A 22132-nucleotide genomic window follows, 5' to 3' on the forward strand; every position below is an offset into this window, starting at 1 on the left:
CAGAATGCCTTGCATACATAACTGGACCCAGTACATTTATGAAGGATGAGGGTTAAGAGCCCTCTTATCAACACAATAAGAGAACTAGCTAAATATTAATGCTACTTCTTTCATCCGTACAGTATGCTTCATGGCATTCAGCTGACAGTAGCTACTCACTCACCAAATATTTGCTAGGTGTCTATATGTACCAGATACTGGGAATACAGCAGTGAACAAAACAGACAGGTATCTGTGCCCTTACAGAGGTTATATTTAGTAAAAATGTTGTAGACAGGAGTTCACTAAGTTCCATACTTACACATGTTAAACACTTCGGCTGGCAGACCAGGCTTCTTTGATACCCACTTCAAGGGTGTAAGGAGACTTGAGCATTTTTATCCCAGCATCTAGCCTACAATATCAGGAAGTCAATCTTAACTCTCTTGGGCCACTATATTCTCAACTGTAAAATGGGCTAATAATATATATTTTACAAGATCATCTGTAACAAATTAATCACATGCATTATATGTTGAAAGACAAAATTATGACACAAAAGAATGTACACAGTATGATTCCATTTATACACAGTTCAAAACACAATTAACCAATATTGTTTAAGGCTGTATATATAAGCAATCATGCTGTTCTTTAAAAAACAAGAGAATAATATGATAGTAGTTACCTCCAAGGGAAAGGAGAAGGCTTGTGAACTGAGAGGGGCAGCTGGTGGGGGAAGGCTGGTGGATGCCAGCAGTGTTCTGGTTCTTAACCTGTGTGGTGATAATGCAGGTGTCTGCCTTATAATTATTTGCTCAACTCTACATGTATATTTTACTTATGTATGCATTATATTTCATACACCTCAAAAAATGCTTTGTAAAAGATCAAGTATTAATATATGGTGGTGAACAATTTGTAGGGAGGGCTTTTTTCCAGTTTCAAAATATTAAAGATTTATAGCCTCTAAAATTTCTACGTAAAATATCTGAGTATCAGATGTCAACCTTATATTCTAGGGCAAAATAACAGGGAAAAGGAGGGAATCTGGCTTTAGAACAATTAGGAACATTATTTTACATAATAAATAAAATCATAATAAAATGCTACTTTTTTCACAGTAAAATTTAAAATGATATTTCATTCCTTTATTTTTCATAATAAAATTTAAAATGATATTCCACTCCTCAGTTTACTGTTTCTGTAGGTACTTTTTATTTCAGGGGAGGAGGAGAAAACTCGTGACCAGGTCAAGAGTAACTGAACCATCTTAGATGGATCAAACAATAAACATCTTAGAAATATCAGTAACTGAAGGGGCACTTTCAAAGGAAGTCAGCTATCTCAAAACCATTTATAAACCAGCAATTAACTGTATATTCTGTAGAAGAATAAGAACACATTTAATGACTCTATTTTCTTTACCTTACGCTCATTTTCTCTTTTCTTGTAATCTTCTATGACCAACTCTTTCTCTCCTCTCTCTGCTCATTATTTTAGTTAAAACAGCATTAAAAGTACCTGAGTATGTGCTTAGCCCAACCTCATTAACACACAAGTAACCTTTAACCCTTTCTCAGTTTTTACTGATTCCCACCAAAAACAATTCATGATGTTCCACAAAAAAAATTTAAGAGACTAATTCAAAAATAAGCTCTTCAAAGACAGACTCCATAACAATTATCATCTAGATACAATGGAAAGTACAGGAAATTAGATGTTAGACATCTTGTATGCAAGTCTGTATGCTCCATGAATGACTACCTGCATAACCCGGGGCAAGTCCCTTCACCTCTGAGTATCAGTTTCCTCATCTATTATATCTGCCCCACTGATCTTATAGGCTTGTTTCTATATTAAAAATATAAAAGATCTTTGCAAACTCTGAAGTCTTCTAGAAATGTTACCATCATTTTCTGTATCTGTAGTGCCTAGAACATAGGTACCCTAACAAATGTTTCTTACTGACAACTGCAATTGTAATGAATTCAAAGAACTTCACTGTTCTTGCATCAACATTCAGTTTAATATTGACAATTAGGTTAGGCATTGAGAACAAGCTGAATCACTCACTGTCTTATGAAATCCAAGCTTTTCTAGAGAACACACACCTCGCACAGTGAGGGCAGCCATCCTTCAGCCCCAGGACACTGCTGGAGAGGGCGGCACAGCGCGTGAGAAGACTCGGAACCTCCACGCGCACTCTGGTAATAATACCTTCAGATCTCACCTTCCCTTTTGGGGGAAAGAATCTCTGGTCCCTACAGTGTCCACCCAGTCCACAAGGCCTCCTTCAGGGCCCTGGGGCACTGCCATGGCACTCAGACCCAGAGACCAGGCCTCGACCCTATGCCCTTTCTTTGCCCTGGAATGTGGTGTGTGTGGTGGTCCCTGTGGTGGAAGACGGAGGCGGGTCAGGAGTCTGTCAGGGCACAGGCCGTTCCCAGGCCCTCCCAGCCGTGGCCCCTGGCAAACACTGGGCAGAGTTGATGAGGCTGCCACCCACCACTCTGCTCCAGCTACCTGTGGCTGAGGGTTCCTAGAGACCCCTTTAACCTCCCCAATACTAAGAAACTACAGTATTGTAATACTGTGGTTTTTTCCTTTGGTGCCAGAGTATATAGCCTGGGTGCTGGAGGTTGCACTGTGTTTTTTACATATATAATATATATATAAAATAATATTATTAATAACGTTATAATAATATACATATCATGTACAGTGTGTGTGTGTGTGTGTGTATATGTATTTTTTTAAAAAAGATTGCTGTCATGTAGGAATGCAGGACAGCAGGTTTCAGACTGTCCTAGGGAAACCACAAATTTATATTTTCATATAAAACTCCTAAATCACAAATATAGAAAACCCAAACAAGAAACGTTTCCATCTCAGAGCCACTGAATTTGCTGTTTGCTCTCTGCTTGGAACACTCCCCCCCAGGTTTCTGTGTGACCTGCTCCCTCCCTCGGTTCCAGCCTCTGCTCAAGTATCACCATCCTCCTCGACATCCTCAACATCCTCAAGGAGGCCTTCCTTGACCACCATCTAGAGAGGCGCGCACACGCACTCCAACCACGCTCATGCCCTCGCTTTGCTTTACGTCCCCCCACGGGATGTAACCTGTTATTAGAAGCACTGGCATCAGGTTTTGTGTTTTACATCCATTTAATATCTGTTTCCTTTAGTAGAATGAAGGGAAAGTAGTTTGCATCGTTTACAAATGTACTCCTAAAGCCTAAAGTAGTGCCTGACATATACTAAGTGCTCAGTAAAGTATTTGTTGAGCAAAAGGTTATCAAAGATTGTTGACTGCCACATACAGGCAATGAACTTGGAAATGTGAACAATAATATATATGAAAATAGTCACACTGGCATGTTCTTCCACTAAGGAAAGCTTAAACCTGTTGTCACTTTTCAACAAGCTTATGAACCTAGCATGTTGATCAGTGCAGGCATCCATGCCACTGGAAGGATACGAGAAGCGGTCGTTCCATGTTGCTCTCTCCACGTACTCCAACATGACCACAGCTTTGATTGTCGTGAGGAGTTTGTTCCAGGTTTCATCAAAATCCACTACTCTTGGTTTCAAAGACATTGTGCAAGTTTAGTGTTGAAATCTGTTAATTAAAAACAACGGTAACATTAGCATGAATTCTACAAGGTCAGTGACTTATTTCTAAAGCACCACATAACTAGACAGCATGCTGCACGGAAGGGGTGAGACCAGAACCTGGCACGTGGTGAGAACAATAAACACTGGCTGCCATCTTTTCATGACTGTCCAGACAAGGAACTCCACAGCATATGTGCATTCACTGCAAACTCTAGGAAATAAAAAGCTTTTAGCACAAATTATTTATAACCCAGGGTGGTCCAAAGATTGAGAAGCCTCATTTAATTTGCTGAGAGAAAGAAGCTGGGACCTAATGAGCCAAAAAGTTAACTTCCATCATGAGAAATGCACAAGAGATACTCAATAAAAAGGTTTTGGCCCCAAATCCTTGTGGTTTGCACTCCTTAAACTGGAGACTGAGGCCGTATATGAGAAAACACAAGACAATTAAAGGGTTTATTTTCCTGGAGCATCAGTTTAACTAGATTCCAAATCCTTTTCAATATCACACCAGAAGAACAAAATTAAAAAGAGAAACCTCTTAAAGTTAAATTTAATTGCACAAGGGAGCACCTTTCCGGCACATGCCTTCACATCTTCCTCAAAGTTTTCCCTCGTTACTAGGACTGTGAAGCACCAAGCTAATCTGTAGCCAGGGCCAAACAAGGAGGAAACATTCTTCCTCCTGTGTCCCGCTGTGGTAAAAAAGGAGGTAGGGAGACAGGGGGGAGAAGGGAGGAATGCATAGAGAGAAAGGAAAAAAGAGACAAGGGGAGGAGACCAGCTGCACGGTCCCAGCCCACAAACTGGAGGTGGCCCTGGGCCCTTCTTACGTTTCTGTCCTGTGAAGAAAAGAACTCAAGAGGAGTCCAAGGAAGGGAAGAAAAAGAATCAGAGAAGCCAAACAAAAACCCAAAAGAGGGTGTGCCACACTAAATCAACCCTCTTTCTTCAACATACCAGGGACTCCACCTACAAGCCTTAAACTTCCTCTAACTACCGAGAATGGATTAGCAGTAGTTCCTGTGTGTGTGTCTGTGTGTCTGTGTATGTGTGTGTGTGTGTGTGTGTGTGTGTACTGGGGGAAGCGGGAAACCTAAAGCTCCAGCTCTAAATCAGAAAATTAACCTTAACCCCGTCTCACCCTTATTCACACATCCTATCTAACTGTGTTACTCAATACTTCTTAAATCCATCCATTCCTGTACAACCCTATGAATGCTCTGAGATCAGGCCCTCAGCAGTTCCAGTTTGTATTAATCTTTATCAAAGAAATACTAACAACTGTTAATATTTACACAGCACTTACTATAAGCCAAACACAAATCTAAGTGCTTTATATAAATTCACTTAATCCTCCCAACAAACTGATTAGGTAGGGTCCGATGTTCTCCCCATTTTCTAGATAAGAAAACTGATCACAGAGTGATTAAGAAACTTGCTTTAAGGTCATGGAGCTATTCAGACCCGTGCTGTAACCCCTGCCCTCAACTGCAATATACAACTATACTGCCTTACTAACATCCTTAGTGAGTACTTAGATACATGCCAGGTGTTGTACTAGGCTGAGGATACAGTGGTCAATAAACAAAGTTCTTGACCTTCAAGAAGGTTAGACTGGGCTTCCCTGGTGGCGCAGTGGTTGAGAGTCCGCCTGCTGATGCAGGGGACACGGGTTCGTGCCTCGGTCCGGGAAGATCCCATATGCCGCGGAGCGGCTGGGCCCGTGAGCCATGGCCGCTGAGCCTGCGCGTCCGGAGCCTGTGCTCCGCGACGGCAGAGGCCACAACCGTGAGAGGCCCGCGTACCGCAAAAAAAAAAAAAGAAGGTTAGACTCTTGGATCTGGCACTCAGAAACAAAAATAACCTACGTAAACCACAGAGCTGACCATGTCACTCTGGTACTGAAAGCTGTTTGTGATTGTCCACTATAGACAGCATCCGGTTTAAGCTCATTGGCAACATGACCCACCAAGCTTCCATGGTTTGACCTTGGACTAAAGCACCTCTCCACCTTGCTCTTCTCATGGGGCTCTCTTCCTTGACATCATAATCTGGTAACTTCTCTGCTTAGAGGTCACTGAACACAACAGGCTGATTCACACACCCTGCCTTTTATCCTCATTGTTTTCTGTACCTAAAATTCTTCTCTTCTCCTTGCCTCCCCCTTTCCACCCATTCCCCTAACTCCTACTGATAGTTCAGCCTTGGCCCAGAATATCTGCTTTCAAGAAATTTTCTGGGCCCACTTAAGCTAGGTAAGGTGCCCTCTTATGCATTACTTGAGAACTCTATGTTTAACCTCTATTAGAGGATTAAACCATGCTCAACTGTGATTATCTGAGTGTTTCTTCAAGGTAGGGACTATTCTGTAACTGTCTATCAAAAAGCTGTCACTGTCTGCTTCACAATCCTTTCCTCCCCTTATAAAAATAGAATCATACTACACACCCTGCTTATAAATTATTTTAATGGTTGCACAGATTACCTTTTAGCTTTATTGAAGTTTTAGCAGAATCAGACTGGCATTGACTTCTCTGCTGAGACCGACAGGTTCCTGATAGAATGGGTTTATGTGCAGTGATAATCCATTCTTAGATGGGTGGAAAATGTGGACACCAAGGTGAGAGAAGCCTTCATTTTATTTCAATTGTTTAAATGATTGTTTACTCATGGAGCATTTATGTAAGGATGTGAAAGAGAGAGGGCAAAGAAAGAAACAAGACCACGACCACCACACTGTTCTTCTCCACTTCCCAAACTGTCAGACAACTCACAAGAATACATGAGTCTTGTTTTCATTCCTGTGCCACATCATGTCTTTCACCTGGTGTCCTGTCAGGACCACTCCCATCCCCAGTCAGTGAGACTATGTCCTACTGAGCACCTGCAAAGTTCAAATCTCACATTACTACAGTTTCCTCTAGCTTTCTTCTGGGTCCATTCATGAAATGTTAGGGTTTTTAAACACTTCGGCACACAGGTACTGTGCCTATGGCCCCTAAAAATAAATCATAGGCTCCAAATTAAAAAAAAAAATTGAAAAATAAAAATTCATGTTTACTTATGTTTCCAGATAACATTATGACAATATTTTATGACAATAACATTTACGAAATTTTCATTACATTTGAAAATGATTCCTAGATTAGATTTTCTCACTTAGAGCACCATTTCTAAGTATGTATGGCTGTCAATAATAGTAAGTTAAATAATCACAAAAGTGATTTATAAAAACATAGTTACCATATGACCCAGCAATTCCACTCCTATGCAAGAGAAAACATGTCCACACAAAAACCTGGATGCAAATGTTCAGAGCAGCATTATTCATAAAGGCTAAAAAAGTGGAAATAACTCAAATGTCTATCGAGCAATAAATGGATAAACAAAATGCAGTACATCCATACAACAGATTATTATTCTGTAATACAAGAGAATGGAGTACTGATAGATGCTACAATACAGATGAACCTTGAAAACACACTATGTGAATAAAGTTGGTCACAAAAGACCACGTTTTAGGATTCCACTTACGTACATGAAATATCCAGAATAGGCAAATCCATAGACACAGGAAGTATTTTAGTGGTTGCACAGGGCTAGAGGACTTGGAGAAAAATGGGAAGTGATTGCTAATTAGGTGATGAAAATGTTCTAGTATTGATTGTCATCATGTTTGTACAACCCTGTGAATGCGCTAAAAACCACTGAATTGTACAGTTCAAGAGTACACTGAAATGGTATGTGAAGCATAACTCAATAAAGCTGTTAGACATTTAAGGTGAAATAATCATATCAAAAACTTTGGAGCGGGCTTCCCTGGCGGCGCAGTGGTTGAGAGTCCGCCACGGGTTCGTGCCCCGGTCCGGGAAGATCCCACATGCTGCAGAGCGGCTGGGCCCGTGAGCCATGGCCGCTGAGCCTGCACGTCCGGAGCCTGTGGTCCGCAACCGGAAAGGCCCACGTACCGCAAAAAAACAAACAAACAAACAAAAAACTTTGGAGCAATTTAACGTGGAGGGGAGGGGAGAAAAGGTATACTTACGTGGTTGCAAATTCTGAAATCTCAGTCTCCCTCTCACTCCCATGCTCTAGTCACCAGCTCCCATCACCAGAGGCATATATATGTGTCTGGGGTATTTTATACATATATATTGTTATTCCCCCTTTTTACATAAATGAATATAGAGAGGGTCTTTTTCTACTTGTTTTACATAAATGGTATTACACTGCTTACTTAACAATATATTCACTTAACAGTATATTTGGGAAAGTATTCCATTTTAATACACAAGGGTTTCTTTAATCTTAATAGCATTTCATTGTTTGGCTGTATCTGGATTCATTCTACTAAGTTTGATATGATATGTAATGAGTCCTCCAAAATTGAAGTGCCTAGTTTAATATCAGTAATTTTAAATTAAATAGTTTTTTTTTAATGAATTAGTAAGCTCTTTTTTTTTTTTTTTTTTGCATTATGTGGGCCTCTCACTGTTGTGGCCTCTCCCGTTGTGGAGCACAGGCTCCAGACGCACAGGCCCAGCGGCCATGGCTCACGGGCCCAGCCTCTCCGTGGCACGTGGGATCTTCCCGGACCAGGGCACGAACCCGTGTCCCCTGCATCGGCAGGCGGACTCTCAACCACTGCGCCACCAGGGAAGCCCAGTAAGCTCTTTTTACGTTGACATTAACAAGGTTTTCTTCTAAAGATACTAATAACACAATTTAAGTTACAACTGCTATACTAGTTGATAAGAGAAGAAAATTATACTATTATCATTAACTACTGTTTACTAAATACCTTCTGAATTCCTCCTATGCTATACATATTATACATATAAGCATTACTAACCATCAACCTGCAAGTCAGCAAAATCCAGACTGCAGGAAACTACTGGATAATCAGATTTCTTCAATAAACTATGCACACACATAAGAGGAAAAGAGAGAAAAGAAAATGAGAGTGGGAGAGAGATATATGTGGAATGGAAACTGAACTAAAATAGACTAAAAAGGCACATTCATCTACCACAGTGTGACTGATCTTATTTGGATCGAGATTTAAGCTCCTTTTAAAAATTATATTTATGATAACCCTGGAAATTTATAAACTGATGGGATATTTGATGACTTTAAAAAATAATTTTTATAACAATAATTATGAGAGCTTTAAAACTGAGAGTCCTTATCTGTCAGAGACACATGCCAAAATATTTATGGATGTAATAAATGCTGTCTGAGATCTGCTTCAAAATTAAACAGCTTGTTTATGAATTGATAATTGTTGAGAATGAGTGATAAGTACATGAGGGATTATTATAATATGCATTTTCTGTATATGTTTGCGATTTTCCAAAGTAAAAGGGTAAAAAAAAAATCTTCACCATCATCATCATTAACAGTTCCTTAAATATGGGGGGGAAGCACATAAAAGAAATCAGAAAGCTTAAAAAACAAGTAGTATTAATCCAAAAGGTCTAACATTCAATTAATATGCATTCTGGAAAATTAGAATGAGGTAATTATCAAAGAAAAAATATCCCAGAACTAATGAACATTAGTTTTCCAACTTAAAAGGGCATACTGAATACCCAGAATATTTGATTTTAAAAATAAATAACAAGGCACCTCTTTTTGACACATTAAAACACTGGGGGTAAAGAAAAGATTCCGTAAGTTTTCAGAAAAGAAAAAACGACTACATAAATTAAAGTCTTTAGATTTACAAGAGCAACACTGGAAGCTGGAAGGTAATATAAAGCAATGCCTTCAAAATTCTCAGGGAAAATGACTAACCACCTAGAATTCTCTATCAAGAGTGGTATCAGAGCTTCCCTGGTGGCGCAGTGGTTGAGAGTCCGCCTGCCAATGCAGGGGACGCGGGTTCGTGCCCTGGTCCGGGAGGATCCCACATGCTGCGGAGCGGCTGGGCCCGTGAGCCATGGCCGCTGAGCCTGCACGTCCGGAGCCTGTGCTCCGCAACGGGAGAGGCCACAACAGTGAGAAGCCCGCATACCACAAAAAAAAAAACAAAAAACAAAAACCTTCAACAAAGGGGCTTCCCTGGTGGTGCGGCGGTTAAGAATCTGTGCCAGCGAATGCAGGGGATGCAGGTTCAAGCCCTAGTCCGGGAAGATGCCACATGCCGCGGAGCGGCTGGCCCCGTGAGCCATGGCCGCTGAGCCTGCGCGTCCGCAACGGGAGAGGCCACAACAGTGAGAGGTCCGCGTACCGCAAAAAACAAACAAACAAACAAACAAAAACTTCAACAAGATACCACTATACACTTATTAGAATGGCTCAAAAATTCTGACAGTATCAAATGCAGATGAGGACATGGAGCAACTGAAACTCTCATTTGCTGCAGGTGGGAATTTAAAATGAAATAACCACTTAGGCAGTTTCTATTGAAATTAAGCATACACTTCCCATGTGACCCAGCAATCCCATTCCTGGCTATTTATAGATGAGAAATGAAGACATACATTTACAGAAAAACCTAAACACAAAATTTTAGAGCACCTTTTTTCGTGACTACCAAAACCCAGAAACCCAAATGTGCCATCAACTAGCGAATGGAAAACAAAATGTGGTGCTTTCACACAATGGTGTACTATTCAACATTAAAATGGAACAAATCACTGATATGTGAACAACAATGGATGATTCTCAAAAGCATTATGCCAAGTGAAAGCAGACAGACTCATTAGGCTACGTATTGTACGGTTGCTGAAAAAGGCAAAAATATAAGGACATACATCAGATCACTGGTTGTCAGAGACTCAGGATGGACTACAAAGGAGCAAATAGGAAACTTCTGGGGTGATAAAATATTCTATATCTTGATTGTGGTGGTGGTGATGTGACCATATAAATTTGTCAAAATTCAAATAACTGTGTATCTTTTTAGGGTGAATTTTACTATGTGTAAGTTATACCTCAATAAACCTGACCCCTCAAACTCAACATGTCCATCCATTTCCAGTATTTCACATCTTAATAAATATTTTCATACATCTAGCTCCTCAAGGTAGAAATTTTATTAATCATTCTTGATTTCTCTTACTCTCTTCTTCAAATCAATGAATAAGTCCTGTCAACCCTACCTTCTAACCATTTCTTGAATCCAACCACTACTTCCCATTCCCACTGACATCACCCTAATCCAAACCACCACCTCTCACCCAACTACTGCCTCCTAAATGAGCCACCTGTATCCTCTTTTGCCCCCTTGTTACATTCCAAATACTGTGGCCAATGTAAGCTTTCCAAAAATGCAAGTCTGATAATATCATACCCTCTGCTTACAATTCTTCAAAGACTTTTAACTTACAATCCTTATTATCTATCAATTATCATTTAAGAAAAAATAAAACTTCTCTGTGCTTTCTTAATTTATCACTGACTTCCCATGAAAGTCAATAAATACTTTACTAATATTCTGACAACAAAGACTTTTAAATCAGTTACCAGTTCTAAGAGAATAGCTAGGTAATCCAAAGTAAAGATGAAAATAAAGAAGCAATCAGGAAAATCAAATTAATAAGCTATCCAGATTTCTGATAGCAATGTTCTAAAATCTCTTCTGCTTTTAAAGTTTTTCTCCTCATACACATACCTCACTCCTCAGAACACTGAAAGGTGACCTGTCACTAACCTTTCCTTTCTCCTGAAAATCTTAACTTTCCAGTGAGTTTTAGGTACTGAGGCTGAAAGAGCTCCAAAATAACGTGGTACTGCCCCAAAGTATGATGTGTTAACACAGCCTAACAAAATTCCCACTCCAAAAATGTTTAAAAAACAAAGTTACTAGTAATAGCAGAAATACAAAAGATATAACTTTGCAAAGATCAGATGGATTTTAATTTGGAGTGATACTGTGTAGTTCTTCACTTAGACATTTTTCATACAAAGAAGTGACTTGGATAATTACATTTCAGCAGGTAAAGCAGTAACAGAATCTCAAAACATTCCATTTTAAGTCTAGAACTGATGTTGGTGCATAATTAGATATTTTATTTGAAGTATAAACTATTTTAGTAAAATGTATAACCATGTTTAACATACTGATCAGTATGACTACGCTTAACTACTGATAAACATTTCAGTTGCCTTCCAAAAGTATAATTATCAATAATGTAAATGGCTAAACGCTTAAAGTTGTGAGTCTCTTTTTAGTTAAAAAAACAAAACAAAACCAAAAAACTAGCAAATGATAATTTTTTATTTCAGTATTGATCAGTACCAGCAACAAAAATTTGGCATTCCAAAAATTACCAAAAAGATATAATACTGGGGACTAAAAAAATTTCAGGTAAGTCAACATACCATAGTTAGTTTTCAAAATGACATTCAGGGGGCTTATTGAGCAGGTTATATTCTAAATACACAAAATAAGGAAAATACTTAAGACCCAATCAAAGAGCATTATTAACTTTGCAATATTTTCCATTTCAAGGGCTGTCTCTAGTGTACACTGACCAAAAATGCTACCATGATTTCATATGAAAATAAGCTCCAAGAATGCATCTAAATACTTTCATCTTACTGTACTGAATGTGCGATCCATTAGCTATAGCCAAGAGGTACCTTTGTTAGTTGGAGGCTCAGGGTACAAAGCTTACTGTTGCAATGAGGTTTGACACACAAGCTCCACACCACAAATGTCATCTCCGTCACATGACTTTCCTACTTAAGAATTTCTAGTAGTATGCTTAAAAAAAAAAAAGGAGGAAACTGGTGTAGAAAACAGTAAAGAGAAATACAGCAGTCTGTCATCCCAGTTGGCAAAATGTATACTGCAAGATGAAAACCTCAGTCTCAGAAAAAGGGAAGGGGGACAGTGGTAAGTAGGGAATGTACTTATAATACAACAAAAAAGTTACAGAAGACATTTGCTTCCAAAATAAAGCTAATTTGACCAGAATTAAAGACCCTTCTCTCCTCAATGAACTTGAGACTCTCCCACACATCTACACAGACAGTATTTCTTTCCAAGTTTTCACATCGCTCCTATCAGCATGAAGTTTAATGTCTTCTTCACTTGCTTTCTCACTTTTTTCCATTTTTAACAATCTAGGCAAGGAATCTAAGATACCAACCAGCCTTAAAAAAAAAAATTCTTTTTTTTTTTTTGCGGTACGCGGGCCTCTCACTGTTGTGGCCTCTCCCGTTGTGGAGCACAGGATCCGGATGCGCAGGCTCAGCGGCCATGGCTCACGGGCCCAGCCGCTCCGCGGCATGTGGGATCTTCCCAGACTGGGGCACGAACCCGTGTCCCCTGCATCAGCAGGCGGACTCTCAACCACTGCGCCACCAGGGAGGCCAAAAAAAAAATTCTTATATACGTATCAGGGTTACGTATAGAGTTAGAGTTAGAGAACCTGAATTTGTCTGAGTCTCTCATGGGTAGGCAAGCCCAGTTTGGCATGCAGGCTAGACAAGGCTATGACCAATAAGCCTTTTCACAAATAATCCAAACATTAAGAGTGCATTTTTTTTCTAGGCCTGACTTTCTATCCAAATATTAAAAAGGGTTACTCTAATTATCCTCTCTTTGCACAACCCAATGACTTGCAATATTTGTTATCCTATTCTGAGAGCTAAATTAAGTCACATATATCTAAAAACCTTGGATTCATTATTTTGGTAACTTTATACTACATACATTATTATGACTATTAGAAAAGTATGCTCTATTTCTGTCAGAAAATAGTAGTCATAAATAAAAGGGGACAGCTAGTGTAAATGCTATAGTGCTTGATTGGAATCAGAGTTATCAGTGTGAACTCATGGTTTTTAACACACACACAAAGATAAAAAGATATAGAAATAAACATAGACGTTTGTATATGCATGGATTAGTATACATATATAGTTCTCGCTCTGCTCACTGAGCGGGTCTAGGAGCAATGACACCCCAGTGGCAATGAACACACACAGCATCCAGATCTTGGTTTCTAGATACCATTCTCCAATAGAAGGAACCAGAGCTTGGAGAAGTGATTGGTTCCAGGGCTGCAGCAGGGAAAATATGAGCCTGGACATCTTATGATGCCAGAAAATAGAAGTGCTTTCCTAAAGAGGATGGGGGATGTCCAAAAGACAAAGAGCTAACCTGAAAGCCACAGTGGAACAATTTGAGCAATAAAATAAATAATGATAGAATTAGATTATAAACCATAGAGTAAAACAAATATCTATGACCCAACACTGATACAAACGAATTACGGAATAAACAAATATGGAGAAGGGACAGTTCTCCCTTATAGAAGAATTCCAATTAATAAGTGTAGAAGGAAATGAGAAAAATATAAAATTGCTATCAGGTGAACACTACTATAATAATTATTAGAAGCAAGAACTACCAAAGGATGCTGCAATGAATGGGCAAAAATTTGAGAACAGGATTTCTGCACAGTTTCAATCTCCCCCAAGATATCCAGTAATTACAAAGAGAAAAACAGTAACTTTACAAGCAGAGAAATTTAACAGACATGACCTTAATGAGAGTCAACATCACCTCTAATAGGATATACTGACACCCTGTATCCTGTGATGTGACGCACTGAGTAGGACTCAGCATCAATTCTCTAGTATTCCTGCCAAAAACGTACAACCTCAATCTAACTATGAGAAAACATCAGACAAACCAAAGTTGAGAGACATTCTACAAAATAACCACACTCATCACAAGCATGAAGGTGATGGAGATGAGAAAAGACTATCACAGATCAGAAGAGACTAGGGAGACACATGCTAAATGCTGCGTCTGATCCTGGATTGAATCTTGAGAGAGGTAAAGGACATTACAGGAAAAACTGGTGAGATTCAAATAAGGTCTGTAGTTTAACAGTATTTTAACAATGTTAGTTATCCTCATTTTGATCATTGTGCTCTGGTTATGTAAGCTGTTAACATTACAAAAAGCTGGGGGAAAAGTATACTTGGGCTCTCTGTACTATTTGTGCAACTTCTCTGTAAGTCTAAAATTACTCCAACATTTAAAAAACTTGGGGGGACTTCCCTGGTGGTCCAGGGGTTAAGACTCCACACTTTCACTGCAGGGGCACAGACTCGAAAATTCCACATGCTGCACAGTGCAGCCAAAACTAAATAAATAAATAAATAAAATTTTAAGTATCTTGTACTTTTTTTCAACTGAAGTAAAACAAAGTTGAAAAATTCAAGGAATAACTATACAGGGTAAATCCAACATTTCGCTATTTGAAAAGCAACCTACATTGGAACAGGACTTAAGTCACTGAGTTAATAGATATTTATTAAGTATTTACAATATTCAGACCTCTCTCTACCAAGTACTAGAGATGCTGCCTTCAAGAAGCATACAGATGATAAGAGAAACAAAAATGATAAACTATTAGCCTGATGGATGAAAAATTCCGACACACAATCAGGCTATAATCCAATGATTAAATAACAACAGTAACATCATTTACAATGTTAAAGAATATAAATGAAAATCCCTTGGATAACTAAAATCTTCAAATAGGACATTAACATCCATACAGTTACAGAGTTCAAGTAGGCTTAACACGTTCACCACACATTTCATAGTAATTAGTGTCTAATGCTTCAGAAAGAAATATTAAATATTTTCTACCAAAGATTATATTTCTCCAACCTAGAAACTAGCTGCTTACTTATCTCAGACAAAAAAGAAAACAAAGGAGGTAACAATAACAAAAATAACCACAAGAATCAAACTGAACAAAACAGTTCATAAACAAAACAGTTCATAAATCAAGAACAATCTCAGAAAAAAAACAGGTAGATCAATTTACATAGGAAGTTATCTGGCTAAAGACAGCTAACTGAAAATCAAAATGCCAACCAATATAAAAAGTATTATAAATTCAGTAGAGAACACAGTAAGTCTGGATTTTTTAATTCTTCAAAATAACAAAGCTTAAAGCAACTTACAGAATATTCCATCTCCCCTCCTCCAGGTCAAACAACAGGGTTTAACTGCACCCAAAAGTTGTTGCAGATGCTAATATCATGATCTTAACACTACTCACTGCCTCCTCAAAATTTTTAAGAATGAAAGGAACTTCACTGTTCTAGTATCTCCAACAGGCCTTTCCAAATACACAGTAGTAACATAGTTTGAATCTATATACAGATCTTCTTCAACTTAAGATCAGGTGACATCCCACTAAACCCATCAGAAGTTAAAAATATTGTTAGGTTGAAATGCATTTAATATACCTAACCTACGAACATCATAGCTTAGCCTAGCCTACCTTAAACGTGCTCAGGACACTTGCATGAGTCCACGGTTGGGCAAAATCATCTAACACAAAGCCTACTTTATAATAAAGTATTGAATATCTCATGTAATTTTTTGACTACTGTACCGAAAGTGAAAAACAGAATGGTTTTATGGGCCCAGAATGATTCTAAGTATATTGGTTGTTCACCCTCATAATTGCTAGGCTGACTGGGATCTGAGGCTCACTGCCCAGCATCACGAGATTATCATACTCCATATTGCTAGCCCAAGAAAAGATCAAAATTCAAAGTATGGTTTCTACTGAAGGCATATCACTTTTGTACCATCATAAAGTTGAAAAATTGTAAGTCAAACCATCGTAAATCAGGGAAGGTCTGTATTCTTTAAGATAATAACACAAAGATTATGCTAACATCTGCAATGCAATAGAAACATCACTGTTAAGATTCAAACCCAGGCAAAGAGCCAGATCACTCTGAACAAATAGTTTGATTATTAACTGGTTACTGAGAGAGAATTCAGTCATACATCTCAAGTATCAATAACTTGTTATGTCTCATGATAACATTCCAAATTTCTGCTTGTTTTTCTAAGATTTAACATCAGCCAAACTTCTTCAAAATACTAACATTCAAGGGCTTGATCTTGTCATTAATTTATCTGAATTTAACTGACACATACATGAAAACGCTGCTTTCAATCATAATCAAACATTATTTTAGCATGTAAAGAAAACAGGCAGATAAGGTGAAACACACCCACACACCCACACACACACACAAACAGTGCAAACTTCTGTAAAAAGCCTCACAAAAATAACAGCTCTTTAAACAACTCCACATTTGCAGTTCCCAAACTCAAAGAGGGCAGGGACCAAATCAGAAAATGTTGCAGTGCCCCAGGACTGTCTCCTCTTCTCTCTACATTCTTTCTTTAGGTGGTCTCATACTGCTTCATAACTTTTAAATACTATTTAATACTCTTAAAAATACAAGGTGTCAAAGCAAGGAAAGTATGCTTCCACTTTTGCCAAGTGGGGAGAAGAATCTACACACATTTGCCTACATGTGCACAAAATATATCTTTGGAAAGATAAGTAAGAAACCATTAACATATTTGGCCTTGACAAAAACTGCAGGGACAAGAAATAGAGGAGATTTTCATTCTATATCCCATCAAACATTTCAAATTCTGAATCAGGTGAATGTAGTTTATATCCAAACATAATTATAATAAACCAAAAGATAAAGGCGGATGACTCCCCATCTCTTGCTCTTACTAGAATTTAAATCTGACGAAGGCAGAGATTTTTGTCTATTTTTTCACTACTATACACCCCCACCGCCTAGTCCACAGCTAGTACTTGAAAACTATTTGCTGAATGGACGAAGGACTCCCTAACCTCTCCACTGAAGTCCAGACGTGTATATCCAACTGCCTGCTTCTCAACTCCACGTGAACATCTAACAGGTCCTATGTAACACGTCCCCTCCAACCCTATCCCCATACAACAACCTGCTTCCCTCACTTCTTCCCCATCCCAACACGTGGCATCACCATGCCCCAGGTGAAGCCCCAAACCCAGGAGTCACCCCTGTCCCAACCAACTGCATTCCCATCCAACCATGCCAAATCACTACTTTTAACTATAAAATATATTTCAAAATCTTTTTTACTTGACTCCAGTCACTACTCAAATCTGCCACATCCTTCTCACTGGTATCCCTGCTATTCTCCTCTTATCCAAACTCCTTCACAGTCAGATTGTAAACCAGACCATATCACTCCCAGCTTCACAAAAAGGAAATAGCTTTTCAACGTACTTTAAGAATAAAAGCCAAGCAAACTCCTTTGGATAACAGACCTCACATGACCTGACCCCTGGCTACCACCTAACCTCTTCTCTCTCGCGAGGGTCCCAGCTCACCTTCACTGAGTTTCTTTCAATTTGCCGAACCCAAGCTTGAAACCACCTCTAGGGATTTCCATTTACTGTTCCCTCAGACAGGAACACTCTTCCCTCAGACTTCCAAAGGCTAAATCCTTCCCACTTTTCAGGTATCAGGTCAAAAGTCACCTCAGTCAGGTCTTTCCTGACCACAGCATCTGAAGCAGTCTGTCCCAGTCACTACCACAACTCCCTATTTTACTTCCTTTATAGCACTTATGATTCTCTGAAATTGCTTTTATTTCTTAATTACTTTCTGACTTTCCCTTACCTCCCAGAATTGAAGCTCCAGGAAAGCAGAAATTTCATGTGTCTTGTTTATGGTTGTATCCCTAATGCTTCCAGTAATGCTTGGCATACGAATCAGGTGCTTAATAAATATTGAACTGTTAGACAAGGCAAAACTGACTTTAAAGAAGGTCCACAACATTTAATTTAGTGACAAAATGGTGAAGATAAAAAACATGAATAAACTACCTTTCCATATAAAACACTGAAAAAATCACCAAAGGGTGGAGAGTGAAGTAAGAATATTTCAGATGCAAGTGAACATTCAAAGACATAGAAACGGTATTTTTCACATACTTTGTGCATGCACACTACAGAGATGTTCCCCCAACTTATAAACAGCATCTCGTGGGGGGGGGGGGGAAGATTAACTCAAAACACTGTGTACATCTGCTATTTCATCTCTGTCTCTTTTGGAAGGGTCTTCCAAACACTATATTTGGGCAAAAGAGGCAAAATATAAACAATTTGTTCAACTGTCTGTCTTGGAAAGAACTGTGAGATTGTAAAAAGGAGGGAGCAGTCTTTTGAGTGTTTTTAAATGCCTATTACGTAGTCGGTAGTAAATGAGAACTAAGTGATTATTTCCCATACCTTACTATGAGTGTAGATTTGGGACAGGTCTAGTTCAAAGATGCTTACACTGTAAAGTCAAACAGTCTGTAGCAAATGTTAATCGTTTTTATCTTATTATCAAAATTTTAACTTCCAAGGTACTGTCCTTCAACTGGTAATAGTAATCCCTGGGGAAAGGAGAGGATTTAACGATAACAACAGCCTGCAACTCGCAAATGTTTTATGTACATGCACGTATTTGCGGGGTGATGGGGAATGGTGCAGACGCCCTGGTGTGTAACTAAGTGCTCTTAAGAGAGTCTAAGGATCTAATTTCACCAAACCCTAAGTGGTGAGACAGGTCTAGCATGCACATAGGACACTACTCCCCAGAGCTATCAATCTTCGCTGTCTGCGGAAACAAAAGTGAAAACACTCGTAGTAAAGATATAAGAGACTGATGCCGCCGCCCCCCCCCCGCCCCCAGCAAACACACAGAGCTCTGTGCCCGCGTCAGGACGTAAATAAGCAGAGAACACGCACTCGCACCTTCTCTCCCTAGGAGGAAAATGAGGCCGAGGGAGGGGCGGCCAAGACTGGCTTGGGAGGCCCGGGATGCAGTCCGGGGGCGGCCGGACTCCGGGGCTGGCGCTCCTGGAGCCGGGGTCACCCACAGGGCACCCGGTCCCCAGCCGCCCCTCCATCCCTCCCCTCCCCCTCCGTGCCCCCAACTCCTCTCCCCGCCCCAGCCCCGCCACCCACTAACCGGGAAGGGAAGTTTCCCGGTGCCCGCAACCGGATCCGGGCCTTCAGCGGGTTACCTGCTGCAGAGGCGGGACACGGGGCAGGGGCCAGGGGTGGGAGACAGCCCGAGGGCGCGCAGGACGAAGCCCGGCGAGGAGGGTGGGCGGCGGCGGCTGTCAGCTCCGTCCCTGCTCACCGCGCTGCCATTACTGCGCGCAGGCGCCTCCCCGCCGGCCGCCGCCACCGCCGAGAAGGGGGGGGGGCCCGGGCCGGGGCCGTGGCCGGGCACTCACCTGCCGCCGCGGGAACACGGCAGAGCTCCCGGATGGGACGGCGCTGTGGGAAGTGGAGAGGGGAGAAGGGCGGGCGGGCTATGCGAGCTGTGAAACAACTGTCCTCCGATGCCCGGCTTTCCCGAACCGCCCTCGGGGCTCCTCTTCCGCGGCCTCCGACCCCCCCCTGCGCCGGCGATGGTAGAGTCCGCGTACGGCGAGTGCCGAGGGCCGCTCTTGTGCGATCGCGGAAGGCCACGGGACCCGTGCTCCGAGCGGCTGCGAGTGGCTCCCAGTGCCCTCGAGCCCTCGCTGTTCGCCGAGCGGGGGACCGGGGACCCCCAAGTTAGGGACTGCTGATAACAGTGTGTCAGAAAAGTGGTCTCAACACAAGGATTTATCCCTTGAGTTCTTTCAGAACTATGTGAACATTCTGATACACCACCATCTCCTTGCCACCTACTTCTATGGGCTTTTCAAAAGATCAATATGTATTAGCAAAATTAGTTTCCTCGGACATATTCCTTTTGTAGTAGGTTTTTATCTGTAGCCATTCTGAGATATAAATGTGTATTTTCAGTAGAGGCCCGTCTCTTCACAGCCGTGACCCCAACTCCCCGCCTCTCCGCACCTGTCAGTCCAAGGGTTTCCTCGCATACAATTTCTAAGGGTGATGTTGACAAAAGTGCAGACGCACCCATCACCTCCTAGTACACACAACACCGCAGGGAACAAAAGTGTGGCTTTATTCCTTATCAGCCTTTCGTATCTACAAGATCTCAGAAGTCAGAGTCTAGTCTTTGTGCGTTCTGAGCAAGCCTTTCCCTTCCAACACTCTTTTCTTCAAACTATTTGGACCAGTCCTTTAAGGCCCACTTAAAATCCTGTCTCCCGACCTGATAAGTCCCACCAGTCGTTCTCGTCTTCTAATCTGCCTCTCGCTGTACTTGAAGTCCGCAGCCCTTCTTTTAAGAAAGTTATTATTATATGCTAAACTCAATTCCATTCTATGACCTGTTTTCTCACATGTTCTCCTTCTAATTCAGCAATTCTAAGTGTGATCCCCAGACCTCTGGAAATCTCCAAGAGCTTTTTAGGGGTCCCAATGGTAGAAACAATCTTCGGGGCTTCCCTGGTGGCACAGTGGTTGAGAGTCCGCCTGCTGATGGGGGACACGGGTTCGTGTCCCTGTCCGGGAGGATCCCACATGTCGCAGAGCGGCTAGGCCGGTGAGCCATGGCCGCTGAGCGGCTGAGCCTGTGCGTCCGGAGCCTGTGTGTCCCGAGCCTGTGCTCCGCAACGGGAGAGGCCACAACAGTGAGAGGCCCAAAAAATTCGTTGTAAATGACATGTTCTTTGTCTTTTTTTCTGGGTTCACATAACACAGCTGACATCGCATCAGCAGGAGTCAAGAGGGTGGCACAGGGAATTCCCTGGCGGTCCCATGGTTAGGACTCGGCGCTTTCACTACCGTGGGCCTGCATTCGATTCCCGGTGGAGGAACCAAGATCCCCCCCAAGCCCGGCGGGACGAGAAAAAAAAAAGAGGGTAGTACACAACTATCCCGCTGGTCGTTGCATTGCTCCCATACTCTCCCAGTTTGTTTTTGTTTTTTTAATTTAGGAATATCCTGGATGAAGTAGTAAAAAATATGAGTTTTTTAAAGTTCAATCCTGAGTACACGTCTTTCTAACATTGTGAGGGAAAAAACGTGAAGCACACACGCATTCTTGCTGTATACCAAAGTAGCAATGGTCGTCTTGAAGAAAAACAGTTGAGCGGCTGACTTGGGAGCTGAACTAGCTGTTTTTCATGGAGCGCCATTTTTCCTTGAAAGAACAGTTGACAGAAAAACTAATGTTACTCTGACTTGGGCATTGACACATTTCTCCAAAATGAATAAAGTGAGCCTATCACTTCAAGCAAAACAACTGACAGTATTTGTTACCAATAATAAAATGTAGCTTCCCAGTGAAATTTGGAAAATTTATGTCAACACTGTCAATGGAAATAATCAATAAACAATCTATAATCGGAATAGAAAAGAGTTTTCTTCCAGCCAAACTGAGAACTATAGTCCAGGAGAAACAGCTTCCAGAAGCACCTGAATTGTGTTCCTCCAGGCTCAAAAATGGAGGAAGGTGATATGGGCAAAACCCACAAAGTTACCTAAGTTGTTTGTGAAGACTTAGGATTGGAACTAGCAAAAAGTAAGGATGCTTGTTAGGTAAGAATTGGTTGGGGTCCAAAACGGTTGCAGAGTTCAAAGGGGAGACCTTGAGACCATAAGATTGCAGCTGTCAGCTGCTGGAAGATATTGTTTTGAGAACTGCTGGTGGTGTCCTTGATTCAGGAAATTTAAGTTCTCAGTGCTGCAATAATATGTCTGAAACCATATCCACAATGGCAACCTGGCTCCATTTTGAATGCCTGAACCACAGTTACTCCATTTTGATATTTTTAATGCAT

General features: G+C 40.8%; 1 protein-coding gene across 4 annotated transcripts in view; it reads right to left on the bottom strand.

Annotated features, from left to right (window-relative positions):
* CUL2 (cullin 2) overlaps positions 1 to 19737 on the bottom strand; it is an 81852-nt gene extending 62115 nt beyond the window's left edge. Inside the window, exons 1-2 of one of the 4 annotated variants that reach the window (XM_029238417.1) lie at positions 19685 to 19737; positions 3461 to 3601 (exon numbers count right to left, since the gene is read on the bottom strand). In XM_029238417.1, the coding sequence (XP_029094250.1) occupies positions 3461 to 3579 (119 nt within the window). In that variant the 5' untranslated portion in view covers positions 3580 to 3601; positions 19685 to 19737. Of the gene's footprint in view, positions 1 to 3460; positions 3602 to 19413; positions 19634 to 19684 lie in introns of those variants that run through there. The other 3 variants (XM_029238415.1, XM_029238416.1, XM_029238418.1) reach the window with 3 other exon arrangements.
* Positions 19738 to 22132: the final 2395 nt, after the last annotated feature.

The sequence above is a fragment of the Monodon monoceros genome, unplaced genomic scaffold, assembly GCF_005190385.1.
Source record: "Monodon monoceros isolate NGI ecotype Baffin Bay Population unplaced genomic scaffold, NGI_Narwhal_1 Super_Scaffold_21, whole genome shotgun sequence".
In the NCBI taxonomy this organism is placed as follows: Eukaryota; Metazoa; Chordata; class Mammalia; order Artiodactyla; family Monodontidae; genus Monodon; species Monodon monoceros.